The sequence below is a fragment of the Anomalospiza imberbis genome, chromosome 7 (assembly GCF_031753505.1).
Source record: "Anomalospiza imberbis isolate Cuckoo-Finch-1a 21T00152 chromosome 7, ASM3175350v1, whole genome shotgun sequence".
In the NCBI taxonomy this organism is placed as follows: domain Eukaryota; kingdom Metazoa; phylum Chordata; class Aves; order Passeriformes; family Viduidae; genus Anomalospiza; species Anomalospiza imberbis.
The window spans coordinates 31,257,049-31,269,405 of NC_089687.1; the positions used below are offsets into that span (position 1 = coordinate 31,257,049).

A 12,357-nucleotide genomic window follows, 5' to 3' on the forward strand; every position below is an offset into this window, starting at 1 on the left:
CTACATGGAAGGAAGTAGATAAAGCAAAGGATTTGATAAAAATTAAAATTATAGGAAGTGTCAATAAGTTTCAGGCAGTTCATCTCCTTGCACTTGGGCCCAGCACCCTGAGGCTGAGGGAAGGCTGAAGAAACCTCTCTGCAGCCACAAGGAATGGCAAACACTTACTGGGGCACCAGGGCCGCCCTGTGGACCAGCTGCTCCAGGGGGTCCGGCCTCTCCTCTCAGACCAGGGGGGCCTCTTTCTCCTTTCCCACCAGGTTCCCCATTTTGGCCCTGTTGAAAAATTATATTGTTATATTACCACTCAAAGAATCAGATGATACTGTGAGAAGAAATGCTATCCAGGTACTTTTCTGAAGGGAATTTAAATATTAAATTAAGCGTCGAACTCTACTGCCCTACCAGTGCAGGAGGGGAAGGACAAAGCCATGTTGCCCTCTGTGTGCCTGAGTACAGGAAGAGTAGTGCAGACACTTACTGGGGCTCCAGGGAAGCCAGCAGGCCCAGGAAGACCTTGTTCTCCTCGTTCACCCTGTGGAAAACCACATGTTAGCAATGGAAGACGTTAGAAAGATAAACTTCACTTTAAAAGTTAGAGAATAGTGCTATTAAGGCTGCTGAAGTTTCCTTGTCTTACCAGGCTTTGGAGGAAAAACCCCAAACATCTGATCCAATACAACTTTTGCTCCAAAGTACTAAATGCAGCTGTTCAGGAATTAACTGATAATTGTCTAAAATATGGTAAACTTAATTCAGCTACACCTGTATGAGCCCTTAGAACAATCCATGGTGTTCAACTGAGATCGCAGAGTGTTAAATATAAAAAAAAAATAAATACAAAAAAGAGTGGGTTTTTTTTTTACTTAACTTTAAATCTAGATGGACATGACTGTTGCTCACACTCCTGCCTTGCCCTGTCACTACAGCCCTCTGACCCCTTTGCAGGTTAAAAGCCCTGATTTTCTGAAGCCTTTAGTACTTATGAACCCCAAGAGTCAACAGAAGCTGAATGTGCTTGGTTTATTTACAACCCAAGCCACGTGTATAGCTGATAGGTTTGGTGCAGCACTGATGTCTACACCAGGCATGGGGAGCCATGGTGAGGTTATACAGGAAGAAAAATTCTGTCACTTACAGGACCTCCACGGGAACCCATCGGGCCAGGGGCACCTGCTGGGCCAGTCTCTCCCTGCAGGGAACAAGGATGGTCACGGGGTGTTTGTCTTCTTCCCCTGAGACAGACACCCCTGGGACTCTTTACAGTACAAACCCCATGGTGAGGATGCTTTACCTTATCTCCAGGTGGGCCGGCAGGACCAGGAGGACCGATGGGACCTACATTGCCCTAAACAATTGGAAAATGAGAAAATTATGTATTTTGTATCAAAATATGACAATGTTAACTCTTCTGGTTTGATCAATAGTATTTATGTTTCAGTGTAAACAAATTGCCTAAGCTATTTAAATGAAGAAAGTGTACAGTGCCAAAGTGCATTTGAACACCACATTTTGGAGTGATGCTCTGAAATTACACCATTTTGCAGTGTGAGAGATCTCCAACTGAGTGATTCCCTTTTTTTCCCCACCATCCAAACCTAATCCAAAACCACCTGAAACTAATAGGTGTCTTTCACTGCTATACAATAAAAGTGACCTGTTGCCCTGATTTTCAGTTGGATAGTTGATCCACATTTCTTCAGCACATATTCAGCATCTCCTGACTAGCTCTCTGACTTATTTTTTCCTTGAAAATTTAATGTGCACCTTATGGTCAGAAATATATTTTTTATATTTCCTCCAACCCAACCAAGATGCATTTGTATATTTGTCATTCCTCATTACTTTCAGATATATACTGCCTGCAGGTAGTGATTTGATAGATGTATATATTTCAACTGTCTATTTTATGCGTATTTGCTATATAGATGTATAAATACATCATATTAGTAACCTGTAGGAGTATTCTGTATGAGAATATTTACTCTCAATATCTTTTTGTGATTCGTTATAACATCAGTTGGATAGATTTTCTCTTTCATATGATTTCTTTCCCTCTAATACATTGTCCCAGTCAACTACAATCTTTCTCAAAAAAATTCCATTACATTTACCCAAGGAGTGGGAATCACAAAAACCAGTATTAGGGCTAATTTAGTTTACAAACCCAGTTTTACACTGCTGGAATGAAACACAATGAGATTACCACTTCAGCTGTCCTAGATAGCATTATTCACTATGAGGTTACTCATGTTCTAAGAGCTGGATGTGTAAAGCTGATGGATAAACTGGATGTTTAAATACTCACTCTCTCTCCTCTTGCACCAGGAAGGCCGTCAGCACCTTTACCACCAGGTTCTCCCTAGGAAGTTTAAGGCATAAAAACCATGAGCAAAAAGGAAGCATGAGATGAGCCTTAATGGGGGGAAGGATCTCATACTGAGGTTCTCTCAGTAGCCAGATTTTAATTAAACTGGGGAAGATATTTTGCCCAGTATTCAGCATCAGATACTACATTCTTTGATGAGGAAAAAACCCCAAATTGATTCAAAATTAAGTCCAGGCCAAATTGTCTTCCCATGGTAAAAACTATTTTCATCATTAATTAGATTCATTTGAACTGTTTTGATGTTCCCATCTCCCAAGAGATCCAGTGCAGCAAAATATCTAGCATGTATTAAACTGAGGGTAAAACCTCATACTTTTCAAAATCTAGGACCCACATCTCCCTGCTAAATCAACAGTACTGCTACATCTGCACCTCTGAAATCAGGCCAAAGTGAAGACGTGGACAAACCCAGTGCCTTGCGGGATGCTAGCATCAAATCCACATAAAATCAAACGTGTGTGTGTGTTACCCTCTCCCCTTTTGGTCCAGGACTTCCAGAAGCTCCTCTTTCTCCTGGCATTCCCTGTAAGCCGGGCAGTCCTGTGCCTCCAGGGGGACCAGGTGGGCCAGGAGGACCCTAAGGAGTAACAAAAAATAATTAGAATAAACAAAATTAACTCAAATGGTAGCAGAATAGCAGAAAAAGAAGACATTCTGTGGATACCTTGGCACCTTCTGTGCCAGCAGGACCTGGTCCACCTCTTGTTCCAGGAGGTCCAGGAGGACCTTGTGCACCACGTTCTCCTGGGATACCATTTTCACCCTGTGATAAAAAAAATGTGGTATTCTTTGTTTTCAGGCTCATATATTGTTAATTCATTTTTATCATTACAAAATTTTTTTTTATTATTTACCTTAGGGCCTGGGAATCCAGGTCCTCCAATATCACCTTTTGGCCCCTGGTTATGAGAAAATAAATGTAAGTTAGCCATGAACTTAGTACATCTGCATTGTGATTGGCATCCTGTTATTTCCCCAAATCAGATATTGCTGCTCTGAGGAGAGCTGAGAGCTGTCTGAATTTGGAAATATAATTTAGGAAGTACTTCTCATTAATTTTTTGTTACTTAAAAAAAAGGAATTACTACTTACTGGTTCTCCAGGCTTTCCGTTCTCTCCAGCTGGTCCTGGTCCACCAGGCAATCCCTATATGAAGGAACAGTGTTATCCATATTACACAGATAAGTTACGCATTTTCCATCTTCAGATTTTTGCTTTTGATACAAAGAAGTGTGGCCAACTGATTCCTTGTAACTTTTGTCAAGTGGTTGATCTGTTATATTCTTTTATAGTCAAAATATAAAATGTGTCACTCTAATATAAATGTTCAAATGCCTATATATTTAAAAAAAAATTTGTGTGTGTTAGTCTATTAAAAATAATCAGAAAACAATAAACACACAGCACCTGGAGGCCAGGTGGGCCTGCTGGTCCTGGTTCTCCTCTCTCCCCAGAAGCACCCTAGAATAAAAAAATGAGGAAGAAAATCCATGAACTTGCCTGAGAACACTTCAACTTATAAACACCTCCTCTAATCTACACTTCCTTATTGTGACCTGATGATGACATTGTACAAGCTCAAAAGCCAATGTATGTTGGTGTTGTAGTATTTGCTCTTTTCACTCCAACTCTCAGATGTGATTCAGCAGACACATTTTAACTTGACAGGAGTTTGAAATGCCATAAACATTAAAGGGAGCAAAAATACACTTCTGCTTGAAAAGAGCTCTAAAATGACTTTTCATTTCAATCTACACCAGGTATACCTGACTCAAGTTTCTTCCACCAAAGTTTTGAATATTTGTTCATTAAAATAACAGCAAAGAGCTCTTTTATTTGTCTTCATAAAAGGAGATTTCTTTATATCATTAAAGATGTTTTCCTTCTGCTAAATTCCCAGTGTCTATCTGTAGCTGCCAGACCCCTGATCATTGCCTCAGATGAGCCCACCACACTTACAGTAGGTCCCGGAGGACCTGGAAGGCCAACATCACCATTCTTCCCAGCAAGACCCTATTCAAAGACAAAATTAGGCTATGGTTAGAGAGTGATACCACTTTTGTAAGACTCATCAAGTTATTATTAATATTGTGTCATTATTAAACAAAATATTAGCAAAACTTACAGGTGGTCCCGGTGGTCCACCAGGGCCTCTTTCTCCATTCTTGCCTGGTGCACCCTTACAAAAAAGAAAGACTACATTTGAAATACTTGTTTCTGGTCAGTGGACCATTGTCTAAAGCAGCAGCATGAGATAGCCCCACTGTGGAGCAATTTAGTTTAACATTTGAATCATCAAGAATCAGCACAGAAAAGAAGAAATCCCACTCACCTCGTTGCCTTTAGGACCGGGGAAACCCATCACACCTGGCTGGCCACGTGGGCCTGGAGGGCCAGGTGGGCCAGAGCGTCCAGATTCACCCTGATTGCCCTGGGAGAAGCAAAAAGGAAGGGGAGACATGGCGTCTGTGAGGTGAAATAAAGCAATTCTCAGGACTCATTAAATATTGAGTGCGGGGGAGACGCTGTCCAAAACTCAGTATGTGTTTTGCACTGCAACTCGTGGCCCGTCTACTCTGTATTTTACACAGTACCAAATGACAGAGTTTGCAGGCTGCTCTTACCATGATGCAGCATAAAAAGTGCTCTGGTAGTTAAAGCAAACAGAGAGTAGAGAATTAATCTGGCTGTGATAACAACCTGTCGTGGATACTGTGGGATGAGGGTAGGGTTGGGTCAGCAGGAGGACTGGGATAAAATATTTGCACAATGTACGTACGGGAGGGCCAGGTTTCCCATCGCTTCCAGGGCTTCCTGGAATTCCGGGCAAGCCCTGCAAATTGAAGGAAAAGAAAAGAGTGTTATACTTCAGTTTAAAATGTACATAATGAAGTTCAATTAATGAATATAAATATATAAAAACTATTGCTTGTTATCATCCTCTTTATTAAAGATTAAAACTCTTCCCATTTCCCTCAGCCCATGAAGGGTGAAAGGTGGAGAAAGAAACCAGTTCTGTCATCATGGGTTTACTGTTTTTTCTGAGAGTTGCATATAAGCAAGACACCAGACAATAATTAACTAGCACAAAAATTTCCTTTCACTATGTGGGAAGCAAACTATATTTAGATGGAATAAAAAGGAATTAAACAATTCTGACTACACACCTCTACCTGAAAACAACAAAATGTGCAACACTTTTTCTTGAACTTGTTTAAATTTCTAAATATTATTTTTGTTGTATTTTAAATATTTCATTTTCCTTGCCAGTAAAATTTTGTTTATCTCATAGAGACCTGCAGTTGTGCTTTTGAATGTCAATATATTTGTTGTTAGGAGTTGTTAATTCTTAGTACAGCTCCCAGAATGTTGTTCCATTTACACTTAGATGTTGTCTACACAATAGGACATCTCTGAAATCTTGCTGATATGTACTGTAAAAAACTGACCAACAGCTTATTTCCTCTAATTGTAATAAAAAATATAATACTGTATATTGAAATAATTTAATTTCTATTTAATTATTTAAGTCTATTTACAAAATGACTGAAATATAAACATATTTAAATAAAACCCCTGTCACACTACGACACAAAATAACTCACGCACGCACACTAAGATTGAAAGAGCAAAAGGAAGCTAAAGGAGGAGACTTTATTTCTGACCTCACAATATATAGAATTCTAAAAGTGACAGTGGATTGGAGGATGAAATTGCCACCTCTCCAACCACACTGGTCAAACCAACAGTCCATCAATTCTCTTCTCCCACAAAGAAGAATGCAAAACATTCTTTACATGACAGTGCATGAGATACTCCAGTAGAAATATGTAAACATCAGAAGGCATAGAAAACTTTTCAAAGAACTTTAAAACTTTTAAAAGAACAGGGTGACAACCCCCTAAATACCTAATGTCAGAATTTGCAGAAACGTAAAGAGCTAATGCAGAAAATCACCCATTGCTGACTCATATTAAAGGCATTTCTCATGGCAGGGCCTGGCATGCTCTGGAAGGCTCCCCAGAGCCTCCTGACTCCGTTGTGGCAGTGTCCTGGGAATGCCCTGTGACTCTGCTCAGTTACCTGTCCCACCAAGAATGGATGCTACTACTGCCTAAAGGAACTCATAGAAAGGATTTCTAGTTGGAATCCTCTATCACATCAGCTCAGATGAGTCATCTCTAACAGAGTTTATCCCATTTTCTCAGAGACGCCTTGTCTTACTCTCATTCCAGGAAGACCTGGGCCTCCGTCTTGTCCACGCTCTCCTGCAGGTCCGCTGGGGCCAGGGGGACCTGGGCTGCCACGCTCACCTGCAGGACCCTGAAAAGAGATGTGGAGATTCACAGCAAGGGAATCAGCATCATATTGAATCTGAAATTGTCCATCCAAACTCACATGGAGTCCCCAGAAGTTTGGGGGAAGATTTATACCTTTTCTCCAGGAAGTCCATTGCTACCGGGTAAGCCACGGAAGCCAGGGGAGCCCTGCCAGATAAAAAACAAGCTATGGATCATAGGCAGTATGACACAGGCAGTAGCAACTGGGTTTTCTTCTAAACTATTTCCCATTACACTTATCATCATGAAAATTAATGGGAAAAAAAAAAAGATGAAAGCGGCATTTCACTGCAGTAAGGACTGCAGACTATTTTGTCTTTGATGGTAGTGTTCCTGTTGAAATTATAGCCTGTCCTCCTTTAATTATAGCCTGTCCTCCCTGCATCATTATTTATGAGTTTTCTAAAGTGCTATAAAAAACAAAATCACATTCAGTATTGACAATTATTTTCCTCTAATTCAATACTGAGAAGAGCTCTGTTGAATTGCTTTAATATTTACATTTGCTAGTATCTTTATAAAAGAAATTTGAATTATAAATTTCATTTTGCAGCCCCTTTTATATGCTTAATATGATTAATTAGTTCATTATGCATCTTTGGTTTCCTCATAGCTTCAGCAAATATTGCAATCAATTATTAAGTTAGGACTTACAAATAGATCAACACAATTTCTTCTGTTTCTGATGGGAACAGAAATCTAAAATTTGTAATGGTGTTGCTCTTTATTTTGTTGACTAGAATAATTAGTGAATTTCTCTGTGAATTATTAAATTTTTGGATATTTTTTAATATAGTAGCCAATAAACCTGTTTGCAGTTGAAATACTATAACATAGATGACACCCTGACAATATTGTTGATATCGAAGATGTATTAACAATAGATATGTTGACATAAAGACATATCTTGAATGTAGAAGAATTCCTATTAATTTCACTTTCCAGAGCAGAAATTCTTTTGATTGTTTATTTTTGTTAACTGAGAAGTAATTTTGAAATTTTGATTATTTGTTCCCCGTGTAGTTCCCATAGTTTATGGTTGCTTCTCAGCAAAAATCTTTTGGTGAAACTTCCAGATATATAAGATTACTGCTTCTTCTATATCAAAAACTGAAATTAATTTTTTTCCAACTGAGATAGATCCAAAAGCTGCAATTCAGAGGAGAAACTAGATAAGAATTCTCCCCAGTTTTGTGACCCAGTTTCACATCTGGAATTTGCTGAGAAGGTATATGGAGCCAAATTTCTCCTAGAAGTGTTCTGAACTTCAGAATTTTCTGCCTCTGTCTTGGCTCAAAAGGTCATGTACCACAGCTCACCCTTTCTCCAGGGGTTCCAGGTACTCCATTCTGCCCAGGTTCTCCATTTGCACCTCTTTTCCCTTCCTCACCAGGAGGCCCAGGAGCACCTGGGGTGCCGTTTTCACCCTGGCAACAACAGAAACCAAGCCCATCAGTGAATTAAAAGCCTCCAGAAAACCAAACAGGTGTGGTATGGGAAATGATTAAGGGTTCAGAGTTCCTTGAAAGAAGTCTCTGAACACATTTTGAAATAACTTACACGCTCGCCTTTTGGTCCTGGATCTCCTTTTGCACCATCCTTACCAGGGTCTCCCTAAAAAGTAGAAAATCCCATTAAAATTAGGGGTTGCAGCTGGGTATCAGTTTGGAGCTACTAGACATACTGAAATACTAGGAAGTAGACATAATATTTCAAATTATTGACTCCTTTTTTAAATTTAACATTCTGCAGAGAAATCAGCATGCACAGGCTGAACATGTAAGTGGAAGCCATGGGACTCCTTAAAAATGCAGTAAAGAAGTGATACAATCTTAAAGACCATTGAGTAAAATTTGATATCTGTTCCTGAGTTATTTCAGACATCATTGAGTCTTTTGTTGAAAGTTCCTGAATATTTTCCTCTGACAAAGAGCTACATGCATGTTGTGTAAGGCTGTAAGAAAAGGGCCTTCTGGGATAAGTGACAGTGAAAGACCAGGTACAACTCATGGGGTTTAGTGGACTGTGGACTCATCCCTTGGGAATTAAAACTGGTGAAAATAAGATTGTAAATCAACAGATTTTGTCTGATGTAGCCAATTTTCACAAGCAATATCTTTGTTGTATCTGAATTGGTAGATAATTTAGGAAAGCAATTAAGTATTATCGCCATATTTATGTACAATCTTTATGTATAACAATATCTATATGTACGAAACAAAATATGTTATATACTTATAAAAATAATTGCCTATTTTCATTATAAAATAATTAAACCATTTCAAGTGACTATGAGAAGATCAATGGGTTTTTTTTAATGGTATCAGGCTTACTTCCACCATATTTGTTGGTACAACAATACAACAATGGTGTAAATACCATTAGTAACTCACCGGACTGCCTTTTGCCCCAGGGTTTCCACTTGCACCTGGAGGACCTGGAAGACCACGGCCTCCTGGCAGACCAGGAGCACCAGGAATACCAGAAGGTCCCTGCAGAGAGAGAACAACAGACAGAGATGAGGAGAGAGTGGCATTGATGGGCTCTACCCAGTCCAAACAGTGACCCTCACCAACAGAGTGCAGCAATGGCAGACATGTGGAAAGTACCTACCATTTCACCCTTGTTGCCAGGGCTTCCAGCTCTTCCAGGAGGGCCCTGGAAAAATAAATACCTGAGTAACCCATGCTGCTAACCCAGGACCAGAACGAAGGGCTCTGTGAAGAGCAGGTGACACAGCACCTCTCAGGTCCCAAGTGTTATTGATGTACCTGAGGCCCAGGTGGCCCAGCATTACCCTGAGGACCAGGTTCTCCCCTCTCTCCAGGACTACCACTAACACCAGCAGGACCAGGAGGACCAGCTTCCCCCTATGGAAAAAAAGAGTACAGTGAGAAAATGAAGGCATTTTAGTCATCTCCAGGGCAATCAGCATTAAATTAATGGTTTCTACAACTTAGTGGTGTTTTGTTGTGGGCATTCATGAAGGTAATGAGGATTGGGTTTGTCTAATGCTGCATATAGCACATCTGTTCAAGGCTTGCAAACAGTGTAATAGCAGCCAGGAAAAGGAGGGCTCATAAAATAATGATGTAGAGTGACATCAGCTGTGTAACTAGAGAAAGGTCCAAATCCCATGTAGTTATGTGTCTTTAGTTAAATACCTTAAAACCTGGAGAGCCTGGAAATCCTGCAGTTCCAGGGGGACCTGGGGGACCCTTAAAAGTGAAAGAAATACTATTAATGCAATAGGTAAAAGCCATATGGAATTAATATGAAGTTAAAAAAGGGAGTCTGATTGTGGGATTTTTCTCTGAGTAAGGAAACACCTGGAAAATAGCAAATATAAATCATGCCATAAAAGATGAGATTGGCTAGTCCTAAAATATCACACCTACGTCTTTAGTTACCCTGACTTTTACATGTTCAGTTGAATTTCTGTGTTTCAAATTTAAAACCATGAAATCCATCATTAAGGAGATTAAGTTATAAAAAACATTCAAAATTTGTTCTAATTATAAAAAAAGAAGGAGAAAAGAAAGCCAATACAGCTGTTACACACACAAGTGGACATGCTCAGGTTTCTAGGCAGATGGGAAAGAAAAATGTTTGCCAACTCCAGAAAAATGTTTGTCAACTCAATATTTTTTTTGATAAGATCATTCAAAATTTGATCTTCATGAAGTGTAGCAATTCCATCCATTTATATGCTCTCTGAGAGCAATCTGGGTTTGGACTTTTGCATTTCCTGATTTACAGTGTTAAAGCTCTCCTATCACACTGTGTCCTTTAATTAAGTATATTAACCAACACAATGGAATATACACAATTGAAACACAATTAAATATAATGCTCATTCTTGAACAAGTGCACCCCAATTTTGGGTTTGCTGGCACTGCAGAACATCTGCTAGAAGTAATTAGACTAAAGCAACACAAATAATGAAAGTCAAAGTTGCCTTACAGGTGGGCCTGCTGCTCCTGGAGATCCGTCTTTGCCGTGGGCACCCTGCAGAAAGAAGAGCGGTATTAGGTACAGAGCACTACCCTGGACACCAAAACCATATCCTTTCATGTCCATGACTCAGGGACCATATTTTTGTGTCTGTTCTTTCCCACTTTGTTGACTAAGACCCAAGGATTCTTTAAATGAGAAATTCCAAAGTAAAAATTAACTAAATATTTTGTGAAGGAATATCCAACACTTTATGTGACTTGCAGTGTGACAGGCAGATGTAAAAATACATTCCTATTAATTTTCTTAAGGAAATAACAGCTACATTCACATTGTCTGTGTGAATAAGTAAGATTGCAATAGATGTGTATTTCAAAGTAACAGTTACTTCTGATTCACATAAAAGGCTAAATTTCACTCCAAAAACCTGATGAACACTGATGACTTAACCGTGTTGCCTGTTTTGCAGTCATATTAGACCCGACCCTCTGCTCAGGTTATGCGGTGTCTGCACAAACAAGGTGCTGGCTGTAAACTGCTTTGTTGATTGTGTTGAATGCTATTGAACTAAGAATTCCTTCAGAGCGAGGGACATACTCTCTAACCATCAAAGGGGAATTTTATCATTTCCCACACGTTTCTTCTGAGATTGCATTTTTCCCCTCTCTCTACTGTCCCCTGCCACTCTTTGCTTCCATTCCTCCTCCCTGCTTCTCTTTGCCAAACCTGAGCTTATGCTGAAACACTGACCTTTTCCTCAATGTGTAATCTATTCATTTTAAAAAGCAAAACAGGAAATAAGATGGTGAACGTGTTGTGGATTAGAAGTGTTACATCTTCAACTGGGGACTGAAAAGTTTTCATGTGAGATTTCTACAGATGCTATATAGCTTTTTACTCCTTTACATTACAACTGCTTTAAAGAAGTAGGGAATTCTCAACATATTGAGTCCAAATATGTGCTGCCTCTGGATAAAAACAATGTCTGCAATTACTTACAGGGCCACCGGGATTCCCAGGCCTTCCTCTTTCTCCAGCTGGACCTCTTGGTCCCTAGAAAACACGTTAAAATGAATCTTTAAACGGCTTCTAAAATCAGATGGCTGAGCGAAGAGACATTGCTCTTATTTGTGCAACTCACTATTGTCCACTGCAGGTGGTAGAGTAATTAAAGTTAAAAGGATGAGGAACAACTCAGCTAACATTTAAACACTTCAGGATGCACATATTTACCGGTTGGCCTGGTGCTCCATTTACTCCAGGAAGACCAGTTTCACCCTGTTAAAGAGAGAAAAGAAAATTAACTTTGGTGAGAACCTTTTTTGGTTTATTCAAGGGGAAGAGATGCAGAAAAAAGCCCAATTTTGTTATCCCTTTCCATGGGGTTCTGGGTGTCCTCAGCATAAACTGAGTTCTGAGAAGTGTAAACAAGTGTCAAATCAAAAATTAAACAGGAAATAAAAATCAGAAAGACACAGCTTTCAAAATACTATACAAGAAAGTCAGATGGCCAAGACTTGTCCCTTCATTTTGGTATCTCATGTTTATTATGGCTGGAAAACTGAGACATGATGTGGTTCTGAATGTCTAGCTCCTTTGGAATGATTAATATGCTTTTCATGGAGGTATGAAATTGGCTTCTTCAATGCTTATTGTATTTTTATAATTGTTTAA

General features: G+C 39.4%; 1 protein-coding gene across 1 annotated transcript in view; it reads right to left on the reverse strand.

Moving 5' to 3' along the window:
* Positions 1-12,357, reverse strand: part of COL3A1 (collagen type III alpha 1 chain) — a 49,505-nt gene that overhangs the window by 9,159 nt on the left and 27,989 nt on the right. The window contains exons 12-36 of the mRNA XM_068196385.1: positions 11,917-11,961; positions 11,683-11,736; positions 10,693-10,737; positions 9,894-9,947; positions 9,501-9,599; positions 9,343-9,387; positions 9,123-9,221; positions 8,290-8,343; positions 8,049-8,156; positions 6,823-6,876; positions 6,614-6,712; positions 5,169-5,222; positions 4,722-4,820; positions 4,515-4,568; positions 4,349-4,402; positions 3,797-3,850; positions 3,482-3,535; positions 3,244-3,288; positions 3,054-3,152; positions 2,859-2,966; positions 2,309-2,362; positions 1,295-1,348; positions 1,139-1,192; positions 482-535; positions 169-276 (exon numbers count right to left, since the gene is read on the reverse strand). Coding sequence (XP_068052486.1) covers positions 169-276; positions 482-535; positions 1,139-1,192; positions 1,295-1,348; positions 2,309-2,362; positions 2,859-2,966; positions 3,054-3,152; positions 3,244-3,288; positions 3,482-3,535; positions 3,797-3,850; positions 4,349-4,402; positions 4,515-4,568; positions 4,722-4,820; positions 5,169-5,222; positions 6,614-6,712; positions 6,823-6,876; positions 8,049-8,156; positions 8,290-8,343; positions 9,123-9,221; positions 9,343-9,387; positions 9,501-9,599; positions 9,894-9,947; positions 10,693-10,737; positions 11,683-11,736; positions 11,917-11,961 — 1,701 coding nt within the window. The remainder of the gene's footprint in view (positions 1-168; positions 277-481; positions 536-1,138; positions 1,193-1,294; positions 1,349-2,308; positions 2,363-2,858; positions 2,967-3,053; positions 3,153-3,243; positions 3,289-3,481; positions 3,536-3,796; positions 3,851-4,348; positions 4,403-4,514; positions 4,569-4,721; positions 4,821-5,168; positions 5,223-6,613; positions 6,713-6,822; positions 6,877-8,048; positions 8,157-8,289; positions 8,344-9,122; positions 9,222-9,342; positions 9,388-9,500; positions 9,600-9,893; positions 9,948-10,692; positions 10,738-11,682; positions 11,737-11,916; positions 11,962-12,357) is intronic.